We start from the raw sequence: 27,192 nt of genomic DNA, 5'->3' as shown, positions 1-27,192 counted from the left end.
TGTTAAAATTTACCGAACAAATTAAAAACTCTATTACTACAAAATATTAAAATTTTACTTGGTATAAAATTTGTTTGCCATCGTACCGGTTTAAGAACGAATACAACCCGTGACATGCGTTCGCTACCGATAGCGTTTGTCAGTTCAAATTTTTGACGGTTACGAATGCGATTCAAAATTTCAAACGAAAATACGATATTGAGACCTACTGTTTAGTGTTTTTTTAAGTGTACGCAAATAAAACTACTGATATTTGTATTGAATAAAGCAGACGTTTTTCTTTTATGCACTGATGTGTTAGTTATATCGATGTTAAAAGCTTTCTTGAAAAATGGTTAAAATTGAAAAAGGCCCAGCTTTGGGCAAGCTGAAGACTTCCACCGCGCTCGCACCTTCGAAGAGTGGATCAACACTGAATATGGCTGCTAATATTAAAGTAGTTGTAAGGGTTCGACCTTTGAATGAAAAAGAGAAGGATCTTAATAATCGCGTGGTGATTGATGTTGTTGATGATAAAATGTTGGTGTTTGACCCCAAAGAGGAGATGCGACCATTTTTCTATCAGGGCGTTCAACAACCGAACAAAAATTTTCTAAAGCGAGCCAATAAAGAATTAAAGTTTGTCTTTGATCATGTATGTGGACAGAACGCTTCCAATCAAGATGTTTTTGAGATGACAACGAAGGATATTTTGACTTCCTTGATGGAGGGTTATAATTGTTCAGTGTTTGTGTATGGTGCTACTGGTGCTGGGAAGACGTTTACCATGATCGGCAGTAAGGAGAACCCGGGCATCACATATTTGACTATGGAACATTTATTCTATACTATAAACTCGTTTGAAAAGGAGAGAGAGTTTGATATTGGTGTTTCATATATTGAAGTGAGTATTTTCTATTATTTATAACATAAATAAAATTTTAATAGAACACATAGAACATATAGAAATAAAATTAGATACTGATAATAAAACATTTTATGGACTGGCCCATTATAACTCCAAGATTGTGAGTTCGGTTTCTGTCCAGAGTGTTACGTATATTTATTTATATGTTCAGTGAAATGTAATAAATATTTACTATATGATTGTCAACATTAAACTTATTTAATATTATGACTATTTTTATTTCAAATTACAACTCCACTATAATGACTCCACAAATGTAAATTATTTTATTATTAATTGTATATCTTTTAAAATAATGTTTGTTATAGGTATATAATGAAAATGTGTATGATCTGCTCAAACCTTCGAACACACCACTCCAACTGCGAGAGGACTCTAAGTATGGTGTGATGGTGGCCGGCCTCACGCTTAACAACATCAAGACAGCTCGGGAACTTTTGAACATGTTAGAAAACGGCAACAAGAATAGGACTCAACATCCTACTGATGCTAATGCTGAGAGTTCTAGGAGCCATGCAGTGTTTCAGGTTTGTTTTAGTTATTTAAGAAATATTAATCGCAGATCATATTATCTTGCTCACTTTAGTTTATATCAGACCATTGACATAGGCCTCCCAAAGTTTTTGCTAAACATCCCGTTTGTCAGCAATCGTCATCCAGCCTCCACTGGTGATCTTACGTTGATTGTCTATTCAGCGGGCCAGATCTTTCACTGTGTTTGCCAAAACTTTATCTATCATCTCATCTCATTATTGATAATATTTTTAACGTGTCATAAAATTGTAACTAGTTTTCAAAATCAAAAATAATTTAATTGTTTCAACAATCGAGAATTTTGTAGTTTACTAAAAGTGATTTTGTTTTATCTAGAGTATAAATAAGGTCTTAAAAATTATGTTGTCAATTCATAAAATGAATAACCACTATAATTATGTTTAAAGTTTTGTGAATCATCAAAAGTTCAACATTAGCTAACTATCTATGATGGTTTAATACAATAATATTCTTAATGTTAGTGCTTTTATCCTTTTTTTAATATCTTTTTGTTCCTGTATCTGTATAGAGTTACTAATTCTCTTAAGAATGACTTAGTCATAGTCAATAGTCATCTTACAACATCACAAACATCTTAATTACAACACCACATATACGCTTCAGCCTGTAATATCCCACTTCTGGGCATAGGCCTCTTTCCCCATGTAGGAGAAGGATCAGAGCTTAATCCACCATGCTGCTCCAATGCGGGTTGGCGGAACGGATAATATTCATCATATTTTTTAGGTATATGTAAAAATGAGGTACAAAACTAGCAGTCAGCTGAGAATTGTGAAGCTTTCAATGATAGATTTAGCTGGTAGCGAACGAGCATCTGCTACCGGATGTGTGGGTGAACGGTTCAAGGAAGGGGCTAATATCAACAAGAGTCTCCTGTCCCTTGGAAATTGCATCAACAAATTAGCAGATGGCAGTAGTTATATACCTTATAGGTGAGCACTTTTTGTCTGTTTTGTGTATTACTGAGCTGTTCTAAACTTAGTTTAGATTCTAATGCATTTTACTCATTGTTTTTAAAGCCGACTTAACCTTATATAGGTGTATGGCTTTATAAATAAAGAATAAAAAAAAAAAAAATTGTTTTTAAGTTTTTACAATGGGAATAATTGTTATATTAACTTTATTCTAAGAATAGGGCTGGATATTTAAAAGTAAAATTTGCTATAAAAATTAATAGAAGTTTAGTAGAAGCAGTTTAATTTCAAATGTAGCATAGTTATTTGAGTATTATTACTTGTTTAATTACTCATAGGTGGTGTTTGAAATTTAACATATTTTTCAGAGATTCAAAGCTGACTCGTCTTCTAAAAGATAGTCTTGGTGGCAATTGCAAAACAGTTATGATTGCAAATGTTTCACCATCAAGCATCAGCTATGAAGATACATACAATACTCTGAAGTACGCAGCTAGGGCTAACAAGATACAGCTTAGCATTAAAAAGAACATTGTTGATGGTGATATGAGACTATCTCAGTATGTGAAAATTAATGAAGAGTTAAAGAAGAAGGTTAAGGAGTTAGAGGCGAAACTTACATTGAGTGTCGTAAAGCCAGTCAACAAGGAGGCCAACTCGGCTAAAGAGAAAGGTAAATTGAGACTCTAAAAGGAAAACTTGTTGGGAGCTAGTTTTTTTTTTTGTAAAACTTGTTGCTGTACATTTTTTATATTGAAGACAATAAAGTTACATTATTAGCGTGGTGGATTAAGCTTTGACCCTCCAAATTACATGAAGGAAGTCGTCCATGTGAGCAGTGCGATGTTACAAGCTAAAATGATATAAACACTTTTGTCGGTGCAGAGCGGCAGGAGTGGCGGCGGCGGCTGGGCGAGGCGGCGCAGGCGCATGGCGCGCTGGCGGCGAGTCTGCTGGCGCTCATGAGCCAGCAGCGCGTGCTGGCGCTGCGCCAGCGCCTGCGCACGCGCGCGCTGTCGCACGTGGCCGACCTGGCGCACCGCTCCTCCTCTGACGCCATGGAGCAGGTATAAGCCTTCTCTCTCTCTCTCTCCTCTTTCCTTTCTCTTCCCTCCGCTTTCTCCACTCTCTACTATCCTCTCTCTCCACTCTCTACTATCTCTCCTCTCTCTCCACTCTCTACTATCTCTCCTCTCTCTCTCCACTCTCTACTATCTTTCCTCTCTCTCCACTCTACTATCTCTCCATTCTCTACTATCCCTCCTCTCTCTCCACTCTCTACTATCTCTCCTCTCTCTCCACTCTCTACTATCTCTCCTCTCTCTCCACTCTACTATCTCTCCTCTCTCTCCACTCTACTATCCCTCCTCTCTCTCCACTCTCTACTATCTCTCCTCTCTCTCCATTCTCTACTATCTCTCCTCTCTCTCCACTCTACTATCTCTCCTCTCCCTCCACTCTCTACTATCTCTCTCCACTCTCTACTATCTCTCCTCTCTCTCCACTCTACTATCTCTCCTCTCTCTCCACTCTCTACTATCTCTCTCCACTCTTTACTATCTCTCCTCTCTCTCCACTCTTTACTATCTCTCCTCTCTCTCCACTCTACTATCCCTCCTCTCTCTCCACTCTCTACTATCTCTCCTCTCTCTCCACTCTCTACTATCTCTCCTCTCTCTCCACTCTACTATCTCTCCTCTCTCTCCACTCTCTACTATCTCTCCTCTCTCTCCACTCTCTACTATCTCTCATCTCTCTCCACTCTCTACTATCTCTCCTCTCTCTCCACTCTACTATCTCTCCACTCTCTACTATCTCTCATCTCTCTCCACTCTCTACTATCTCTCCTCTCTCTCCACTCTACTATCTCTCCTCTCTCTCCACTCTCTTCTATCTCTCCTCTCTCTCCACTCTCTTCTATCTCTCACCTCTCCACTCTACTATCCCCCCCCCCCTCTCCCCCTCCCCCCTCTCTTTCCTCTCTCTCTCCCCTCTCTTTCCTCTCTCTCTCCCCTCTCTTTCCTCTCTCTCCCCTCTCTTTCCTCTCTCTCTCCCCTCTCTTTCTTCTCTCTCTCCCCTCTCTTTCCTCTCTCCCTCCCCTCTCTTTCTTCTCTCTCTCACTCTTTCCTACAGTAAGTTAACAGTGTTTCTTCTCTGATTCTATCCAAACGAACGTGAAAGAGGTGCTGATGGTGATATTTCCCGCACCCTCCTTCTCTTTGTAGCTCATGATTTTCAAGCGTATGATTTCTTTTTTTATAATTCTTCTTTGATAATTTTTCTCTTTTATTGACATGATTCATTCTTATGTACAATTATTTCTTTGAATTGTAGTGTAAGACACAAAGTCCAATCGTAAATATTTATTCCAGATGTGTACAGAAGACATCCCGAGGCAAGAACGTGCAGCGGAAAATTACTTGAAGCAGTCTGTTAATTTGGACTCTAAAATTATGACCGCGTGGACAAAATGGAATGAGAGCCTAAAGAAGCTGCAAATCCTTTTTAACGACGCCGTAGCCGACTGTCCAGAGTTAATAGACTTAGTAGAGAAAATTCAATTGCAAAATGAAATACGCCACGTCAAAGCAAGAGACGACTTACGGTACAAATTACTCGCTATCGAAAACGATGAAATAAACGCATTCACGGATTACATGAGCGATATGCCCAGTATGCTCAAAAAGCTGTATTTGACGTTGAAAGGCTATGACAAAGCGCCACCAGCGCTGACGGCCGAATATTTAGAAATAATGAAGAAGGCTAAATCAGCAAAGGGCATAACTTGGTCTGACAAAGATATGGAGAGCGACAGCCACTTCAAATTCGTATCAACCTTGGACTTGGATAAGCCAACAACGACTATGGATTACATAACGGATATTAAAAAGGAGGATGTGAATTCAACGATCGATGTAGTGACAGATAGCGATGACTTAACTGATATTGAGAATCGTGTACCAATACTATCGAAAAAACGTAAGGGAACGCCAATTAAACTGTCCAATAATGAAACTATAATCATTAATGATTCGTTAGAAAGCTTAGATACAACGAGAAATCTGAATTCAGCGAAAAAAGTTAAAAGGGATCTAAATCCTCATCTGGATATTGAGAATTATGTTACGATAGATCCAAAGGATTTGAATTCTACTTTCGTGCTTGCCGGTAAAATTGATGAATGGAAGAAAGTTCCGGTGAAAACTGAAATTAAGGCAGAAGTACAGCCGATGAAGAAGGGTCTGGTGGACAGAACGAATACAATGCCCAGGACTATTACGTTCAATGATAACAGAGGTATGTATACTTACTTAGGTGTTCTTATAGAGAAAATTGTGCAAAGTCAGAGATAAAATAATTGAAACGTATATTTTTCCGATAGTTTCATTAAATAAGTTTTTAATTAATCTCTTACACGTTTTCTTATCTCTTTCATATTTTCACATTGGCAGAACTTTAGCGTACTGTGTTTTTTTATTTTTCTTTTGACTTTCCTAACGTAAGATTTAAAAAAAAAAAAACGAGTATGCCTTAGACTACACGACTGAAGTAAAAATTACGAAACGTAACTCACTCTCTTTCTATCTTCACTAACTAACATCTTTCTCTCAACTTCCGTTCACCTCGCCCGATGACTCTTTTCGTAACTCTCTCGTTACGCATTCACCAGCTTAACTCCCAAATCAAGCGCGCGTAAATAAATTTTTACTTCAAAAAATATATATAGTATACTATATCTATATTTTGTTTTTAGTAGAATTTTGATTAACTTAAATAATTTAATTTTTTATATTTATTTTTAGTTATTATTTACATTAGTAAATTAGCTAGTAGGTAGACCGGGAAAACGTGACATCTGGATAGGGACGCCTTACCAACTAGGGGTATAAAAAACAGCCTACAACGTATTCTCAGACCTATCAAATATACACGAAAAATTAAAAAAAAAAAAACCGGTAAAGCCGTTTTGAAGGAGTTGGGTTACAATCACTGTGACACGACATATATATGAGATTAATCAACATTATACGAATACTGAACATATTCGTAACTCAACAGCGAGGGTAGTGAAGCCAGTGGTTGGTAAAGCGCTGCCAGTGCGGCGGGCGGTACCTCGAGGGCCGGGGTTCGGTTCCAGCCTCGCAAGGGACGGCACTCCTTTACAGAGGAACATACAGGGTACGTATTATTTCTGACACTGAAATTCGGATTTTATATCCATACTAATATCATAAAGACTCTTGAGGCCTATATAATAAAGCTATTTTGATTTTTGTTTTATACATATTTAGGTAGTTTAGAAGTATTATGTGGTATGAGTGTTTAATTGAATACTTCTCGCTTGTGTCCAACTTATATATTAATCAAACATATGGAACGTGTGTATTGTCTGAACATTGTCTACCAGACAACTGTAGACTCAAGTGTCTTTATTGAGAAATTGTGTGGTATTTAGGTCAATTGACGTGGGTTTTAACGGATTTTTTAATCGCGTGACTTTGTTCTTTAAATTAGTACCTAACGTTTTGCATGAGTTTCAACACATATCTATAATAATTTTTGAAACTTTTTTTTTAAGTAACACTGTGACAACATTTCGTAATTAATATTTTTTAAATAAAATATTAATGACATAATTGTTCATTTGCAAGTGTCATAAATGTGGTCAACAATATGATATTTGAGGTTTTCCGTACCAATAAAGGAAATAATTTTATGCCGAAACATTAACCACTAAAAATATACATCTATGTAATACATTTATCTCTTAGATAAAATGTATAAGTTGCTCAAGCAGGATCACCTTTTGATTACAAATATCTATTAGTACCGTAAAAATTAAAGCGACCATATAATAAATTCAATACCATACAATACAGATAACACGTGATATGTGTTAAAAAAATCAGCTAGTAGTTGTATTGATCAACTAATAATGTTATACAAACGTGTACAGCATGTATTTATTAGTTTGGTTTTGACGTTTAAGTCGATGCTAATACAACTACATCTATTTCACGACATACATAACAAGTAACAGAGCATGTGTTTGTAATTGTGTAGTTTACAAATGTTATAACTAACACCGTAATAAATGTTTGTGTTGTCTCGTTAACATACTAACAGATGGCACGAGAAAGACTACTGTCACTGAAAAATCAGTGGGATTTAAAGCTGTACGAGCGAGGGACAGGGTGCAGACGCATCCGTACTCGAGACCAGCGGCGATCAACTCGAGGAAGTGATCAGCCAGTGATGGGGAGAGACAAACAATGATCACCAATGGCCGACAGTGATCACCAGTGACCAACAGTGACCACTAATCACTAGAACCAGCTGTGGCTACCAGTGGCCACTAGTGACCAGTGTCAAATGTCATAAGGACTGAGTTTAAGATAATTAGTTATAAATAAACCATGGTTATAATGTTAAAAGTGATTCCAAACCTGATAGATTTTAATTTGAGTAGTATAGCTTAAGATAATGTTAATTCGAAATTGTACAGTGCGTTAATATTATATAAGGTAATATTTGGAATATATGATAAATAAAACAAAAGGAATATACTCGATTGGTACAATAAACATAGATTTTTCATATTTAACATAATTTATATTTTATTCCTGTCATTCAATTTTACGATTCGTTTTGAGATTTCATTAATTTCAGACGAATATAAAATCTAGATCGAGAATAATTACTCAATTACGTTTTATACGTTAATCCAGATAAAATAACTTTAACAATATTGAAGTATCTGCAGTAAAACTTGCCAATGGATCAGTTTTCCGTGTTTGAGCGAACTTTGATCAAACTGAAACACTGGCTCTGTGGATTCTTCTACGTATGCGGGTGTAAAGTTGGTTTCACGAGGAAGTGCTCTCAATGATTAAATACCTTATAAAACCTCTAATCGACACTTTAAACATCTTTTCTTTAACAAAAATAATTTATTTATTACTATAATATCAATGTGTACTTTAAGAAATCAAAACGTAAACAATATTTGAACATTCGATTGGTTAGATCTTAAACCATTTTTTTTTATAAATAAATCCTTATTTGCGGATATTTACATTACTTCGAATAGCCGAACAATAGCAATAATATTGCGATTACTGCCGTCAAATTGCAATACAAAAGAGAAAACCGTCCTACACTGCTGACCAATCCTTGAACTTAAATTTATAGCTTTGCTGTGAACTTATGTTGGTATTAATAATCGCTAATAAATATGTTTTGACATTGCTTTCAATGTAAAAGTATTTAATAATTAGCAAACAATCAACTATTGTAATAACATAAGTAAAGTTTTATTTACCGTAAAAGTGTCATCAACATAAAAAAAAAAAAAAAAAAAAAAAAAATCCAACATAAATTAAGAAAGAGTTAGATTGGTCCCAAAGGTAACGTTAGCGAAATTGCCGCGGCTCTCGACGTGTTAACAGATAAATCGACCACTCCCAACTTTTACTAAAAGTATTTTACGAGCAATTTAATCGTGAATTTATTTATTAAAGCTAATATAAAATATTGATTTATTTAAAATGAAAAAAATAATAATAAATAAATAAAAAATAAAGCTATATTACTGGTAATTTTTTTTGGCTAAGTATTTTTTCCGTTCTCCGGAGATCTATCATTCCCGGATATAATTATATATTGTACCCAGGGAATAATCTGTCAAACAACTTCTGTAAAAGTATTCCCCACGTTTGCTCAGACATATTGGAAAATTTGAAAAATCGTTACCCTTCTATATATATTTCAAATATGATCTTTAATAATATACTTGTGAGTTAGTAGCTTCAACTTATTCAAAAGTGAGCACTAAGTTTTATCGCAAAAGTCACGCAGGGTATCTTAAGTCAATTAATAAAATTCCAAATGAATATCTCCATAACTAGGCTCACAGTCAATTTTCCAAAGATATGTTCCTTCTAAAAAGATCTAGAAGGATTTAGAAGTTTTAGATTATATTATGGTTTTACTATAATCTAAAAAATTCTTCAGATAAACGTAGATTTGTTAAATCGTAACAGTATATTTGTCGTGATTATTGATGTAATCATTTCAAATATTTCAATTGATTTAACATTATAAACAGGCTTTGTTTGAGATTCTTTTATTGGAAACTAGCTGACCCGGCGAACTTCGTATCGCCTAACACAAACTTTATCGTATGGTATTAAAGTTCAAATTGACTTTTAAGTATTATCACAAATCTTTTGTATGGGAGTATAGAAAAGTGTTGTTTTTAGACTTTTTCAGGAAATTAAATTTTTTTTTTTTAGAATTTTTCTCTCCGTAAGAACCAGCCTCGTACTTCAAGGAATATTTAAAAAAAAGAATTAGCGAAATCGGTCCAACCGTTCTCGAGTTTTGCGCTTAGCAACACATTCAGCGACTCATTTTTATATTATAGATATCCAAACTATATATTCGGACGTGATAACAATACAAATAGTGTGCTAGCTAATTGATCAATATAAATAGATATAAAACGCTAAATGCGTTGCTAAGCGTATTTTTTATGCTTTAGATAAAAATTGCTCTTAAAATCGAAAAGTTCAAGATAATTTCACGATAATTTTAACTCTAACCCGTTTGATAGTACCTACGCAAGACAGGACGTCTCTCAAGTATGTAATCAAATTTAGTATACATTGAATACATTGGCAAGTATTTGTATATAGTTGTAATATTTTATTAAAGTCAGATACTGTCGTTAGAGGAATGTTAAAAATCGATATTTAAAAAATGTTTTTGTGGAACCAACTTCTACAAAAAAGAAAGGCAGATAGACACTTAGTTATTGTAGTTTTAACAACAAAATAAACTTTATATAAAAAATTTCGTTATGTGCATTGTTTTTTATCGCAGTGTTCATAAAAAGTGAGAAATTATCTATGTTTATGTTTCGATGAAAGATGTAATGAATATGATTGTAGATATTTGGATATACCAATAATATTATAACTGTTTCGGATATGGTTACGGATATGGAAATATATCGGATTATCCGTTAGTTTCGGAAAATTTCGGTTACGGATGTCGGAGTTTTAAAGAATTTTCAGTGACAGGAGGAAATTTCAAACAGCACAAGAGACGCTTGTAAGTATCGATTCAGCTTTACCTAACAAAAATAAAATGTCATGTATAAACTCCGACGCTATCCGAAATTATTCGGAACTTTTTATTGAATTCGGTTACGGATGGTATATCGGTTCTTGATTGTAATCCATAGCTTACTTATTATTTGTACCAGTAGTCAGTTTTGTATTGTTTCTTTCTGTATTTTGTCGGTAATTACAATTTTTATATCAAAATAAATTTAGTAATTGTAGTACTAATTAATTAATTTCTAATTAGACGTTCCACAAATTTTTAAACTAATTTTTCGGTATGTTCGGTTATAATAATTTAGAAGGAAATGGTATCAATATTTATTCTGTATTATTTTAAGTTTTATGGTGCCTACGCGTTGTTTTCATAAAATAATGTTTTTTTTTTCATATTTAATTGTAAATTCAACATCTTCAGCAGTTTCACAATATTGAAAATTCAGACAGCAAACTAAGTTGATAGAAAAAGTCTATAAAAATTATAATTACATAAAAAAAAATACTATTTATAGAGACATTTAAGTGTATTTGCGTACATGTAAATAATGTGTAAAGGACAGTTCGTGACATTCTTTCATACTATTCTTTCTTACACTTCTAACGACTAATTTTCTCACAAAAACTAACTAATGAAATGATTTTAATGTAAAGGTTCTAAGCTTTAATAAATAACGAGGAAAGTCGAAAGCGATCGTCTGTTTAATATTTATTTTGTAGCTAGCTATAACATTTTTCAACTTTTATAGTTTATTTTCTTATTTTATTGTAACGTAACATTTTTTTTAATTTTGATAACATTTGTACGATTTATCTTAATGATAATAGTACTAAAATGGTAAGTATCGTATTTTTAATGATTATATTTTTAATTTTTATTGATATAAAATAAAATTGTGAAATAAATGTCTCGCCTCACATTGTATAATAAGATTTTAAATATCATTTAATTATTAATACAATTCTGAAATATGTAGTATTAAGAAAAATTTATGAATTTACTTCCACTAAATGCGATACGATACGTTAAGATCACAATATAGTTTAGAGCTAATCAGTACTACATTTTCCATCTATATAAAATTAGCAGCCGAATTGTATAATCGCATATATCGTAAAACTTGCCCCTTAACGTTTTCGATGAGTCACGTGACCATTTATCATATAAATAGTTCCCGTGGAAAGGAGTTAAAAGTTAACGAGTAGTCATAAATACGCTGTGGGACTCAAGAAAATGTGCCATACGATGTATCGTAATTGATCAATCTTATTCTTGCGGTTCTTGAAGGTAGATGCACTTAGGGAAATTTCTTGTGAAGCCCTAAACAAACGTACTTTTAAATTGTCTAGGGCAGGGGTAAGCAACCTTTTTTTTATAGAGGTCTGCAAAATATTAAAATATTGATTTTCGGGCTAAAAGCTAAAAATGATGGATAATAAGAGTTAATGGTACAAGTATTTAATTTGGTGTGCCTTATTACAATAAAATTGACAGTTTTGAAAATTTTAAATCTCGGGCCGCACAAAATCTTTATTCGGACCGCATGTCGCCCGCAGGCCGCGGGTTGCTCACCCCTGGTCTAGCTAGGGGTATCGTGCTACTTCCACTACGCCTAGCTAAACCGCTACGTAAACTAGAATACTTCTGTCACACATATCGTCTCGTATATTAACTCATTCGTCAATTGTTAGACAATTTTTTATATTACAGAACAGCATAGACCCAATCATTAAAATTGAGTTTAAAAAAAGCACTATACAAAATACAAAAGCTGTAATTAATTCCCACCTAAGACTGGTCGTATAAGCTATTTACGTCTAGTTTTCTTTGAAGTAATAAAGTCTATAGACTGCTTATTGCTATAATAAGATATAAATATATTTAAATGCGTAGGCGTTCATGTAGAAGATATATAGATGAAAACATCCATGTCAAATATAATGTGAAGCGTTGACGGCGTAATGTTTTATAAATACAATTGATATTTCTGATTGATTGTGTGTATTTTTTTATGATGTGTGAAATTTTATTGATAATGTATTGTGTTATTGTAGGCCTAATGTGGTATTGTTTATATTTTTGTACCTTATTTGTGACCATAAAAAGTTTAATAAAATTTAACATATAGTTATTTTGTTTTCATTTTTATCCCGTTTTCTATTTCTAATATAACGACTATTATAGAAAATAGTTCTTGAGCTTTTGGACTAGTTTGATTATCCCTAGATTCACATACTCATACATTTCACATGATGATTTATTTTTGAAGTTCGCGTAATTTATAAATAAGTAATTTTAAACATGAAACTTACCTATTCTGATGTACCAGACAATTTGTTAACTCTCATTAATAAACTTACAAAAGATACAACGTGGTTTGACATATTACTTATACAATGTTATTAAAAAGGTTTAGCTAAAGACAGAACTGTTCATATTAGTATCTGTCCAAAAGACAGTTTTGCTTAGATATTGTATATATTCATATGTAAAGGGCTGGATTTAGAGGTCTGGAGGCCTCGGGGTCGGGGGTCAACAAAGGAGTGGAGACCCCTTGGCCCCAAATTATTTTACAAATAAATTGGACAATTTTTTTAAAAGGTAAAAGCGGACAAAATATGAAAGGAAAAGTTGTTTACTAGTGTTAACTAGATTGAATTTCTTTTCCGAAGTCTGGGCTGCCCCGATTGCCGTTCCCTGAATTGCGCCCTGCTTATTTAAATATAAATATATTGCCGAAATATATATACCCAAAATAGCTTGTGAATGACTGATAAAAATTATGTAAAAATAAAATCGTGTTAATAATTGTAATTTAATTGTGTTGTTGTTGTGTGCGGTACGAAGTCGCCTGGTCAGCTAGTAATATAGTAGTATATCTACTATTTACAATCACTGGATCCAAGTAGGATATTAATCTTGTTTGTGGGGTTCGGAAACTGACAAAACAGATTATATAGATTAGTGAATAATAAATAAATGCTTCACACTCAACAAAAGAAAGGTTTTACTAATTCATCCAATCAATGTATGTTTTACAACAATGAACCAGTATTAATTCTAAAAATAAGCATGCATTTACAGCAACCATTTTTTATAAAATGTTAGGTGTTATTTGCAATGAAGGAGTAGGTATACCTAAATATTAGAACGTCATAAATCGTCAATATTGCGCGAATGCACCTGTTGTACTTTAGAGGTGTGCGTACCTGTAGGTAGTAGAAACTATATTAATACACACTTGATTGATTGATTGGTTTAATGGCTTTCAGTTGTGCCAAAGAAGCATGGTTGATTCCGCCAATGTCACGTAGAGTGGAGAACACACGAAGGAGATTAATTGGTCGGTGCAGTAGAGATAACAGTCTCTATTTAATTTTGAAAACAGGCAAAATAGTCAGACTTTCATTGTTACACCATAACCTAAAACAACACAAACATTTAATGTTAAACTAAGACTACAGCTGTTAGTAACTAAACTATTACAAACTAATTACACTAGGACAGACACATGATTTATTTACAACTTAATTTTATTTATTTCAAAATATTTACACAAAAATCTACAATAGGGATTAAACACCAACATTAACAAACATTGAACATTTATAGGGTGGGGAATATCACGGGGAAGGATGTCGTATATAGGACGGATGAGTTTGGGACAGGAAAAAAGGATGTGGGAAACCGTGCCTTCGTCAAGGCCACATTCACACAATGAGTGGTCACGAACTCTGATTTTGGCCAGATGAACAGGTGTACACGCATGGCCAAGACGTAAGCGACATATGCTAGATGTTACCCAACGACGAGCATGTCTATGAAGAGAAAACCAAGGGCGTCTTGGGATGTCTGGTTGTATATTTGAGTAAAATTTACCCTTTACCAATTTTGATGAACTCCAAGATAAATTCCAGGACTTGTCCATATGGATTTTGGCTAGGGAACGAAGGTCTTGGCAGAAGTTTTTGTAGTGATCAAGGATACCAGTTTGGATTGCAGCTTAATACACACTTGTTTCTGGTCTGAGTCGGTATCTGTCATATTTGTCAGTCGTGTCTTTGAGATCACGTAAAGCTATTCAGGTCAAGGTAAAAATCATAACACATATAAATGACAACTTACCTTCATCAATCTTCGGGATATTTGGCGTAAAATTTGGCCAACGTCTAGCAGTGGACTACAGTAGACTGAAGCTAATCGAAACGAAGCATAATTAGGGATAGATTGGTTATTGTGACATGCCGTAAATCGTGAGTTCTAGAAAAGCATGCGACGTGAAGCTTTGACTTTGTCACAAAATCGCCAATGTGCGAGTCTCAGTAATTAAATATACACCAAATTGCGCTCCACTCGCACGCTGTCTAATTACGAGCGATGCAAATTGAACCCTTTGAAATGCACCCGGCGTTGCACTGCCATCGCTCGGAGCACCGTTTCCATCGATAGATTGTATCACAATAAATCACTAATGAATGATATTGATTGAAATTTTTTTTCTATCGAAACCGTAGGCAATATCTTGTTTATAATCTAGAGTCCCGATTGGGAAAATACAATCTGAAAGTCTTCATTAAGATATCTATCTACATTAACTGAGGTAGGACACAGTAGGAAATATCCTGCTCAAAAGCTGGAGCAGTCTGACTGGGAGGTTCTTCGACCTGACAGAAGATCACAGCTAAATAATACTGCTTTCAAGCGGTGTTGTGTTTCTGTGATAAATAAGGTGACTAGAGCTCTTGGGGGGGGGGGGGGATTGGGGATAGGGTCAGCAACGTACTTGCGATGCTTCTGGTGTCGCAGGCGTCTATAAGCTACGGTAATCGCTTACTATCAGACTAACCGTGCGCTTGTTTGCCGACCTAGATGCATAAAAAAAAAAAGAAACAGCGGAACAATATTGCACTCAAGTAGTGTTGCGTTTCTGTTCCTGTGGCGAATGAGATAGTCAGAGCTCCTGAGGATGATGTGTTGTCAGAAGCATTGGTCGACAACGCGAACGTGATGCTTTTTATTTTACAGGTGTTTATAAGCTACAGTAATCTAAGTAAGTAAATTAATGGCCTAAAAATATTTTTATATTATTTATCTGCCTGTGTGTTTGTTTCAGCATCAAACAAATTTGCCATCACGAAAATGCCTGACCCACAAACTTCGATAAAAGTTTCACACTTGTGGAATTTAAAATCTGGTGTAGATTTCAGCTTAATAGGTCTAGGTATAAATAGTTATTATTATTTTTCTACACTTATTTTTTTTAAATATCGTATGTTGGTTTATTTACTATGCAGTCAACTTATTGTGATTGTTGAGACTAAATTCACAATAAACATTTTTTTTTTAATTTACAACGCCTTTTATGGGAATGTTTCTGGCTATAAATCATCACTGAACAGTTAAGGTGATATTGTATAAAAATAAACTGTGTTTAATTATATAACTTGTGGGAAATTTAATGGATATATTGAATTTATTTACTATTTTAATTTTAGAATTTAATAGGGTTTTTTTTTTCTTAAGTGGCGTTGCGTATACTTTTAACATAATTTACAAAAAATAGTTCAAATTAATTACCTATATTAAGTACTTTAAACATTGTATCTTTATGTAAAATTATGCAGTAAGTCTTTTTAAAAAGATAAAAGGAGCCTATTGGGTTTAAAATCGTAGCGGGTGGTGGTGGTTGTGGGGTCTTAGGTTGCGCAAGTCGGCTAATATAAATATAATATTTATTTAATTTCTACGCTATTTTATATAAGCCTAAAAGAAGTGAGGCCTAATATTAATAATTTAATGTGAACTTTTCATGATTACATATTAAAATGTATGTCTTCATAAGCGAAACAAAATTCCGAAATATAATAAGATCCCCAACGTAATACAGCTGCTTAATCACCGAGCTGTCTACATTGTACGCTCTTACATTCGAATGATTGATAGGTCCATTCGGGCTCTGCATCCTACATTTGCGAAGAGAACATTTCTCATATTTTCGGCAATCTGCCAGCTCTAGGTACGCTATGAATCTAGGCACCTTTCGCTCCGTGCCAGTATTAACATAATCATTCATAATAAACAAGTTTCAATTATACGTTTCTAATTTTCGTTCAGACATATTCCAGGATTTCGTCCTTTAATTAATTTTGACGGACCACAGTTTGATCAAGTCCTCGAGGTAATAAAAAAACGGTCGAAGGTGTCAACAAAAACCGTCCGTCGATGCCGCAAATGAATTGATTCAACGCAATCAATTTTTTCTACCGTACACTGAACGGGCAGATCCGCTCATTCACTTCGGTCTGATTAAATCGGTCAATCATTCGGTCTCACCGTTCAGTTAACTGGAAAATTGGTAATTAGATAGTATAGGTGATAAACTGTCGACATTTCGCGTGTGGTCGTAAGATAAAAGGATTAAGATTTAATGGTAAGGGAGGATCTTTTGTTATGGTCTGTATCGTACACATTCTTTTATTTATCTACTCATAGTAAATCGAACATTAGTATTATCTTTAAATAATTTTATTTGGTCGCAATCGAAAAAAAACCGACTTCAATTACATCGACAAGTAATATTATATTTAAAACTAAAACGTTTTAATAAATTAATAAAATTATAATTAATTAAAATAATAAAAAATCATTAGAATTAATTTTTGCCGCAGCAATTTGACTGTATATTTGTGTTGTAAACAGCACGGCAGATAAGACTAAAGTTTCGTTCGTTCATACGTTCATACTATAATTAGTTACGTGTAATACTAGCTTTCCGCCCGCGGATTTGCCCGCATTGTTTAAACGATTTTGGCTGTTCCGTTCTCTGCCGTTAAAATACAGATAATGTAGTATTATCCTGGTGAAAGACTTTTAATATCCTTCCAGCAGTTGTTGAGTTTAGACGTTATAAATACTCAAGAATACAAAAATACAAATGTTTTATATTTATATTATCAGCGCAGATAATGTATGGGTAGAAAGTCGAGGGTGAATTCCGGGTTTGTTATCATTATTGACATTTAAATTTAATTTTAAAAAGTGAAAACGTATTTTTTTGCGGCAAGAGTCTATTTAGATATTTATTTTTTGTCATATTATCCACAGAGAGTAATGTATTTTTATTAACATTGTAAGTTTTAATTATTCTATTTTGATAAGATTGTATATTTCTAATTCTACATTTACCATTATTTTCTTTATTTATCATACCTGTGTTTTTTTTTTTTTTGATTGACTTGCTTGTGTTTGGAGCAAAGCTCTGTAAACTTGTATGTATGAAATAAATAAATAAAATAAAAATAATTAAAGAGGCAAAAAATGATTGAGTTTTATGATGAATCGTACAGTAGAAACTTGTATTATTATATTGCTATAAAGACAATCTAGTCTAGTTAGTCAACGTCGTCTTTGCCGTTTCGGTCTATCTATGATCTAGCTACTACATTAAAGCGTGCTGTGAAATCAGTGTTACCCTATCACAAAACACAACTAGAATAACTGATTTGTAGTAAGTTATATTGTTTCAAAAAAGTAACGATCGATCTAAATTAATAATGCTTTATTCATAATAATAATAATAATAATGCTTTATTCATAAAAATATTTACATATAAAATAATGAGTTCCCTGGTTCTTGTGATAGGCAAGGCCTGTGCCATAATGAACCAGTGTGCTCTTCCACTATTGATTTCTAAAGCAAACTTTAAATTAACTAATATACCTTTAAGCAAACTAGACATAATCAAAAAGTAAAATATAATACAGGATAAGGTGTATTTCTATGTGTGCATATGTGTGTGTGTGTATGTGTATGTGTGTATGTGTTTGTGTGTGTGTGTGTGTGTGGGTGTGTGTATGAGTGGTGTGAGTATGAATGTTTTTATGTCTGCGCAATAAAATTGTTTAAGAAGTGCATACTAACTCCAGCATGCCTTGAGGAGATCTTCAGTTTTTTGGTAGTCCAGCGAGGACAGCCACTTGAACACAATCGCTTTTAGTTCTTTCAGGGATAGAGTATAGTAATTTAATATTTTATTAGCCCGATTATACAAATAAATGGACAGATAATTGCTCTGTTTTCTAGCCAGAGCAGTGCGAACCTTGGGAAGTACAATAACATTCCTAAATACGCGCTTACTGCTGCTCACACTAGGTTCGTACGGCGTGTACTGATGTTGACGAACAATAGACTGCAATATGAACAGTTGCCTAACAGTTAATACTGAGCATTTCTTATAAAATTCCACAGTAGGAAATCTGTAAGGGCTGTATGTCATAGTTTTAAGCGGTGACCTTTGAGATCTCTCAACTAATATCATATGTGATTTAGAGGCACCCCCCCAAACAACCACGCAATAGCTCAAAATAGATTGTACTAAAGCATAATAAACGCTACGCAAAGTATCGAGGTCAACTACATCTCTGAGTTTCTTGAAAATCCAGATGAGCTTGCGAATACGCGTTGTTAATAATTCAATATGCTGCCGCCAGCCAAGCTTATCATCCATTAGAACACCCAAGTATTTGATCGTAGAGGATCTCAAAATAGACAAGCACGTACAAGAATCAGTCATTGACGGATGGCATGTATGGACCCTAAGTTCCACGTCAGGGGTACTAATTTTAGCAGTAGTAAATTGTAAAAACGTTGTCTTTTTAATATTTAATGTTAAGCGATTTGTCCGTAGCCAACCAGTAATCCTAAGTAACCCTTCCTGAGCCCTATCCCGTACATCCTCCCAAGTTGCTCCATGAAATACAACAGCTGTGTCATCAGCATAAGTAAAAACTTTGCCAGCTGTTAGAGTCATCTGACACAAATCGTTAATATAAATCAAAAACATAGTCGGACCCAGAACACTACCTTGTGGTACTCCATATGTGACAGGTGCCTCATTGCTAATAATATTATCAATTTTGAATTGTTGTGTACGACCAGTAAGAAAACTAGTGTACATAGACAAAGCAGTAAAATAATAATAGTAAAATAATAAAATTCCAAACAATCTCTAGCTATTAATGATAAATAGGCACCACACATTTACCGAAATACCTCAAATTATTTACCATTTTAGAAAACATGCTATGTAATATATTTTGAAAATAAATCTACTATTAAATATTTAATTGCTAAACAGATACGTGTGAACATAATACAGGCTATATTCATCTTAGTATGGTGATAAATAAATGTGTTTTAGTCGACAGGCAGTTATAAGATGACTGGTATTAGTGGCGAGGTATATTTAATAATATGAACAAATGTGCGCGTCGGCAATACCACAACAAAATTAAAATTTATTTTCATATTTTATGACTAATTAAATCCAATGTTTTCGAAGTCGATACATTGACAACTCCTGATTGTAATAAAGCGGTGATTACGCGTCGTGCCGTCGAAAAATAATTAATGAGGACACGAAAACAGAAATTTTCATTTGTAAATTGCTTTTTAACAGGAAATTATGGGAATGCATGAATTACGATTATGACTTTATGTCAATTGTTTGTTTCACATCACGAAAATTTGTAAACGTTAATTTTAAAATAATTGTCGATATTTTGTCTGACAATTTCGCTGCCGTTACGCGGATGCACGATAATATTGATGTTTCAGAATTTGACAAACATAATTACCATATACGTACGTATCTGTTATTTAACATTTGCGTTCTATTTTACAAAATTGATGTGATTTAGTTAAATAGAATATGCAAATTATTACCCAAATACAAATCATTATAATAACATTGCGTTAAAGTCTAACTAATTTTGCTAATAATGATGGTTGAAATGTATGTGTGTATGTTTGAAAACATTTTCAATGCTTCTGATTTTTGTACTTAAATCGGATACTTTCCAGTTCTTTCTACTGAGGTTTTTATTACTATTTTTTCTTCGTTTAAACTTGGTTTTCAGATACATGCGGGTATAAACTGCGGTTTACAATCTATTTCACCAAAAGTTTTATTCGGGCAGATTTTTTATACAGTCTACTATTAAGGCGTAATTTCGTGTCATTCCAATACTTTTGTGTTTTTGTGTTTGTGACTTAGTTTGACCACATATATGATATTATTACTAGATTACTAGATACGTTTTAATTATACATTAAATTTTTTTATACATCATACATCTAGTGATGAAGATTTCCAGTAATCGTGAAGAAAGTTCCACAAACGCCAACGGTCGTATGTTTGCTTTTTGCTGGTATGTTTCAATGTGTATTTTTACAAATATTTGATGGTCTAAATATTTCTCTTAGTGTATTTTCCTATCACATAGTGAAGAACGTGTAAAGCGGTCAGTTTTATTTGTTACTAGCCGTGCCCACGACTTCGACTTCTTTCTATATCTTTTGGTTTATTTTGGATTATAAACATCGTCGTTTGGGTATGACCAACGTGATTCTTTAAATTGGCATATATTTTGTATTTATAAACCGATTGACATGAAACAAACATGAAATGTTAAGTGAAACCTATCACAATATATTAGTGAAAACCACATCTAAATCGGATAAGCCGTTTCTGAGATTAGCGTGCACAAACGCACAAACAAACAAACATTTTTATTATATGTTTTGATATAAAATTTAATCGCGATTACTTTTGATAGAGTAATTCCCTCACTTCCTCACCTCACTGGCTAGGCCCACAGGAACGACGAGTCCATACGTATGGAGCCAGTTCGGCTGCAGGAATCTTTCGCATTTTAGAGCTATGCCACGAATGCTTGACGGAGACCCCATTCCGGGTTTCAAATGAAGTTTTCATTCTCCAGGACCCTGATGTTTTTAAGCCAGGTTTATCCCACGGTCGCTTTTTACGAGCCCCACGAGAAGAAAGGGGGTGGTGCTATTCTACTCGGCCGACACCACACGGCAGTACCTATCATAACAATATGTTGCTGATTTGACTTAAACTATGTACCTATATAAGTACCCGTGTGTGGCAAAAGGTATACATTTCTTATTTTATTAAGTAGGTACAATTTAACCATCGTAAAAATAAACGTCTTTACAAGGTTTGTGGGAGGTTTTATTACTACCCATCTTGAATATGAGAAGATTCTAATATAAGCGTTTTTGGTTCAACGTGGGTTGCTGGGAGTTATAGGGCTTTTCTAAAAATAAACTTTCTACTTGAACAAATATTATCAGACTAATTTTAAACACGCTTGTAAGATATGATCAGTTTTCTTTTTATTTGTAGATTGTAAGCTCGACATATTACAGCAATTCCAAATGACATTGTGTTTATCTCCCAGATGTTACGACATCGAACTTTTTGTCAAGTTTTTCGGGCGTCTTTCGTACCTATATATCTAAAGTCTTTTATAAAAATATCGCAGATTCATACGCAATACTTATTAAAAATGTTAGTTTTTTTTTATTAAATTTAAGAATAGTAATTAGATCTATTTTGTAAGATTTCCTATTTTTTTTTAGTTTCAACTACTTTTAAACTTATTTTTGTGTTTCTTGTGTTTTTAAATGTTATAATCGTTAAATTGCATAAAGATTACATACAAGTGTTTTAGAAATATTTTTTATCTGGTATACAAAGAAAATACGTCCTACGCTTCTATTTCCTATACTTTTTAAAGATCGTTGAAATAGGAAACAGGAGCTGTAAATATGTCAGTAGTTCGGTTGATTGACGTCGGTCGTGAAGGAGTTAACGCACACAGCGCCGAAATACCGTACGGTTTTTTGAAATATTTGCACATGTGTATAAACGGAATCGAAATTTGAACTTTGATTCTTATTTAGTTTAGGTCAGTCCTGGATTTATAAATAGGCCGTATAGGCCGCGGCCTAGGGGCGGCAGCGTCCTAGGGGCGGCAGATCTTGATGTATATCTATCTATCTTGTTTCTTTTTTACGCTCTCTTTCTTAATGACTAATTCATTCGCTTATTTAACTTTCATTCGTTTATTTAAATAATAATTTTCCATTTGTAGTAAAGGAGGCCCCCTTACTACAAACGGAAAATTATTATTTTAGAAAGGTATGTACATGGGGCGGTAGAAATAAAGTGGCCTACACTCATAAAAATATAAATCCGGCACTGGTTCAGCTAGTGTTAGACTAGTGCTTTTAGCATATAAAAATGGTAAAAAGTGAAAAAAATTATAGTACTTAGTGTTTTTTTTTCAAAAGATATCTGCATTGGTCTATGTGTTTTTCGATGTGATTTTACGGCATGGTTAATTAATACGTCAATAGTTTATGAAAATAGAAATTATCTATTACCATATTTTATGCGCAAGCTGTATAGGTTATTATTTTTTTTTAGTTATGAATAAGGCAGCTAAACCTATTCAATTTTAAAGATATCATAAGATAATTCTTGTTTGCAACATTTTCTTTGCTGTATCAGTCAGCGGACGATTTACAACTAACGCTGTTTGAAGCAATTAGAAACGCACCTATTGAACTACTCATCTTTGATCAAGACTGTTAGTAGCGATTCAATTGCTATTGACAATCAGCCGCTAAAAATTCGCATTGCTGCAACGTAGTGCGCACTAGCTCCAAGTCGCCAGCAGTGTTCACGTATGATTGGCAACGTTTGACAAACCCTGGACAAACGGGCTTCGAGCGTCACTGACTTGCTGTTCGAGATTGATCGAGCACGTTCGCTTGAAGAACGCGACAGACTGGAAAACTGAATTTCGGTATGTTATGATAAACTTTTAAAATGTTTCTTACAATATATGGATCGTATAAACGTAAGTATGATTTTACAAAGTAGATAATATATTTCCCACGGTATCCTATTTATTATGGCAGTATGATATTTTGTTACAGGGGATTTAACGAAAGGAATATATATATAGGTATATAGGGAATATATAGGTATATAGGGATCTCTCCCTATTGCAGACAGAAAATCATTATAACAATTATTATAACAAAATTTAACAATTCATTTTAACTTATCAACAAATTATTACATAGTATAAAACAAAGTCGCTTCCCGCTGTCTGTATGCTTAGATCTTTAAAACTACGCAACGGATTTTGATGCGGTCTATTGAGTAAATAGAGTGATTCCTATGACTAGACCGAATGACTAGCCCGTTGGCGCAGTTTGTAGTGTTGTTTGTATACTTTCTGTTCTGCGGGTTGCGGGCTCGATTCCCGCCTGAGTCTGGGTGATATTTGTATTTATATATGTATATATGTATTATTTCTTTGTATATTTATCAAAAAAATATAGTTATAACAGTCGGCTGTTACCTGTAACACAAGCATTAAGTTGCTTACCATAGGAACAGACGACAGTGTGTGTATATTACATGATATTTATACTTATATTTATGTTCCAGGGGAAGGTTTATATGTAGAATACATGCTTAATATATTAGAGGAACACTGATAGTTTTAGAGTTTTTAATGTGATGTCGTAAATAAACACATTTTATTTGCGCTTAAATTGCAAATATTTAATTTATATTTTATATTTATTATCAGCATTGCACCCGTGCGAAGTCAGGGCGGGTCGCTAGTAAATTTATAAAATATTGTTGTGTTTTAATATTTTATACTTATTGTCAATGTTAATTCCAATCAAGTTTTAAAAATATTTAAAAATACATTACAGACTACAGATAACGTGTTTCCATTACAATTTATGAAATACTGTAATAAGTAAAACGTAAGATATTTAACTGATGTTAAAAAAAACAACATATGCGTAACAGAACAACGAATCAACCCAACGCTTCAACCTTTCATTCACAACAGATCAACCTTGAACCTTGCGGTATCCATTTTCATTTTAATCCTGTCATCTTTCGAAAAACCGCCTCGTCAACGTAATACTCAATTTATCTCCAATTCATTAATTGTGACGTAACCTTTTTGTGATAATCAAAGGGATGGATGGATGGGGTGAATTTATACGGTCGTCGTTGCTGTGCCAGTCCATCAAAAAACCGCAGAAAGAGCCGGTCGTAGTCTATACGTTCTTAATTTATTACTCGTGAAATTAAATGCTTTTTATGAGTGCTTACAGTTAATAAGAAATTTTAATTAAATAAATGTTTTTTATTAAAAATAATAATTAAAAATAAACATTTTCAAATAAAACTTATACTTTACATTATATTGAAATTAAATAAAAAGAGGTTAGGGTTGACACCTTTACTAGTATTCAATACCTATTTTGTACACTTGTACTTGTAACATAATTATAGGGAGTTTATAGGTAACTTGTAGGTGGGGCTTTATTCCTTGTAAAACTATGAAAAACGTCTTTTTTACCGTGTTTACTAGTCTTTATAAAAATATAAGGTTATATACATATTCTCTACATTATATTCGGACTAAATTACGTAACCACTGACATATGTGTTATAGTGATTGCTCTTGTCTATATTCCGGTTAAATAAACGGAACTATGTTGCAAGCGCCAAAAATAAATGCCAATATTATTATGTGCTGTGTTTGTGAACGTGGGACATTTTTGCTTTCGCTTGGTATAGCAGGATAGACAGTCAAAGAGAGACTGTTACACCCAAAGCGGAATGTACGGTTACGTCGATTAAAGCCTGTATTTGCTTTAAAAGCATGGCAAATTTTATTTCAGTTTAATTTATATAATTTTGTTTGCTTGCAAACTAATAAAACCGACTTCAGTAACATCGACAAGTAATACAATGTCGTACACGAAATAATAGTCACGTAAATATGCGTTATCAAAGATTAGTCAAAAAGTTGTCATCAGATGTCGATCAAATTTTAATGAGTCTTTGTGACAAGCACTAGCTCTCGATTAAAATAAGAATCATCAAAATCGGTACACCCAGTAAAAATTTATACGGTATAATACAAAGTAGGTCGATGAAAAAAATAGTCAGATAAATACGCATTATTTGATATAACTTGAAAAGTACTTGTCAGATCCTAATTAAATTTAAATGAGACTACATGACACGCAACACCTTTCAATTAAAATAAAATTTATCGAAATCGGTCCACCCAGTCAAAAGCTCTGATGTAATAATATACATAAAAAATACAATCGAATTAAGAATCTCCTTCTTTTTTGGAAGTCGGCTAAAAATTGTTGTTTGCTATAATACGAACAAATACATAACACATACTCGTAACTATATATAAGATTTTTTTTTAAACTAGTTTGTTAGCTAAAAAAAGTATGGACAAAAAATTGAAAAAAAATTGCCTTGATCTGGCAGCTAGGTACGTAAAAAATAATAATAAGTTCTATTTCCATAATTTTTTTATAAATAAGTGATATTTTAAGTAAAAAATGATCAGAAATTAGTTTTTGTATATTGAGGTTTAGCAATGGTTAGGTTTTAACAACGCTACCAATTAGATTCGTAGAGCAGTTACCAAAAGTAACCAATCTCGTAATTCTAACCGTCTTTCCATCAAGTGGCTCTATTCAATCAGAAAACTAATTATTCTTATTTTCCATTATAAAAGAGTAAAGTAAAATATAATTTACTGTAATTAAATATCCCATTCTATTAATTTTTAAAGAATTTCTTTTTTCTGATTCTTAGAAGTTAATATAATTTAGGTCTTACTTTCGAAAAAAAAAATCTCAGTATTTTACTGAAGCGAATATGGCGCGAGGGTTATCTCACTAGATCCTAACCTTTGACTAAAAAATCTTAAGCAAATATTTATCGTAGTTGTGGTGTTTATGTTGGATATGAACAACGTCAACCTAACTTTGGATACATTTTATCCTACTGTCGGTAAGTATGGGACGATTAATTATTTATGTTATTTCATATAATAATTAAGATATTTTATTGGAATTTTAGAAGATCTGTCGCAAACACCAAATGGTACTAAAAATATTCAAAATGTGGAAGAAAGCTAATCGATAAATCCGAAATTAGATATATATTTTTTACTTGATTATAGAGACAACCACATTATTACTTAAAGCTATGAAATTCTGCTTTAATCCACGCTGATGCACACAACTTACCTTTCTTCACTAATCCAATCTTTTTTTTTAAATGTTTACAATAAATAACTAAATATAAGAAATCGTTAGTAAAATAACAATAATTTGTTATTGTTATTGTTGACGCCGCGTTGGCGCAACGGTTACAGCCATGGATTTTATCTGTTGCGCTGGCGGTTGCGGGTTCGATCCCCGCACATGACAAACATTTGTATTGGCCATACGGGTGTTTGCCGTGGTCTGGGTGTTTGTGTCCTTGTGGGTCTCCCCACCGTGCCTCGGAGAGCACGTTAAGCCGTCGGTCCCGGTTGTTATCATGTACACCTGATAGCGATCGTTACTCATAGTAGGGAATATATCCGCCAACCCGCATTGGAGCAGCGTGGTGGATTAAGCTCTGATCCTTCTCCTACATGGGGAAAGAGGCCTATGCCCAGTAGTGGGATATTACAGGCTGAAACGTAATTTGTTATTTACATTACCCTATAGATTTTCTTGCTTTGAAAAAAAAAACACCTCTTCTAATGTGAGTGTTCGAAGTCAATTTATTTGCTTTGATTTTTAACATTAACTGTCGGACGACGCGGCTCGAGTCTGTGCCCTTCCGTAATTGGTTTTATGTAAATACGGAACGAACTGTGGAATTTGAAAGCCACTAAAATGGCGGCAAAAATTATTGAAATGACTTTGTCTACGATTAGTGCATTTTGATGTATATGTGTTTCGCTTAAATCGAT

General features: G+C 33.6%; 1 protein-coding gene and 1 long non-coding RNA gene across 2 annotated transcripts; both read left to right on the top strand.

The window, feature by feature from the left end:
- The first annotated feature begins 331 nt into the window (after window positions 1-331).
- On the top strand, window positions 332-7,622 carry LOC123654827 (kinesin-like protein KIF18A). Its single transcript, XM_045590710.1, has 8 exons — window positions 332-883; window positions 1,216-1,434; window positions 2,189-2,394; window positions 2,745-3,049; window positions 3,262-3,443; window positions 4,749-5,673; window positions 6,436-6,555; window positions 7,504-7,622. Exons 1-8 carry the CDS (start codon window positions 332-334, stop codon window positions 7,620-7,622), a joined length of 2,628 nt encoding a protein of 875 aa, XP_045446666.1.
- Window positions 7,623-13,053: 5,431 nt separating this feature from the next.
- On the top strand, window positions 13,054-17,860 carry LOC123654683. Its single transcript, XR_006743263.1, has 3 exons — window positions 13,054-13,143; window positions 13,965-13,966; window positions 17,850-17,860. It is a non-coding gene; the product is annotated as an uncharacterized LOC123654683 (long non-coding RNA).
- The last annotated feature ends 9,332 nt before the right edge of the window (window positions 17,861-27,192 follow it).

This window comes from Melitaea cinxia, chromosome 6 (genome assembly GCF_905220565.1).
Source record: "Melitaea cinxia chromosome 6, ilMelCinx1.1, whole genome shotgun sequence".
Taxonomy (NCBI): domain Eukaryota; kingdom Metazoa; phylum Arthropoda; class Insecta; order Lepidoptera; family Nymphalidae; genus Melitaea; species Melitaea cinxia.
Note: the sequence above shows the minus strand (reverse complement) of the source record. Positions and strands in the feature narration are given on the sequence as shown.

Excerpts from the sequence above, each read along its gene's own strand:
- LOC123654827 (XM_045590710.1), top strand. The coding sequence starts at position 332 with ATGGTTAAAATTGAAAAAGGCCCAGCTTTGGGCAAGCTGAAGACTTCC. Across the intron at positions 884-1,215 it reads TTGGTGTTTCATATATTGAA|GTATATAATGAAAATGTGTA; the intron begins GTGAGTATTTTC and ends TGTTTGTTATAG. Across the intron at positions 3,050-3,261 it reads CAACTCGGCTAAAGAGAAAG|AGCGGCAGGAGTGGCGGCGG; the intron begins GTAAATTGAGAC and ends TTGTCGGTGCAG.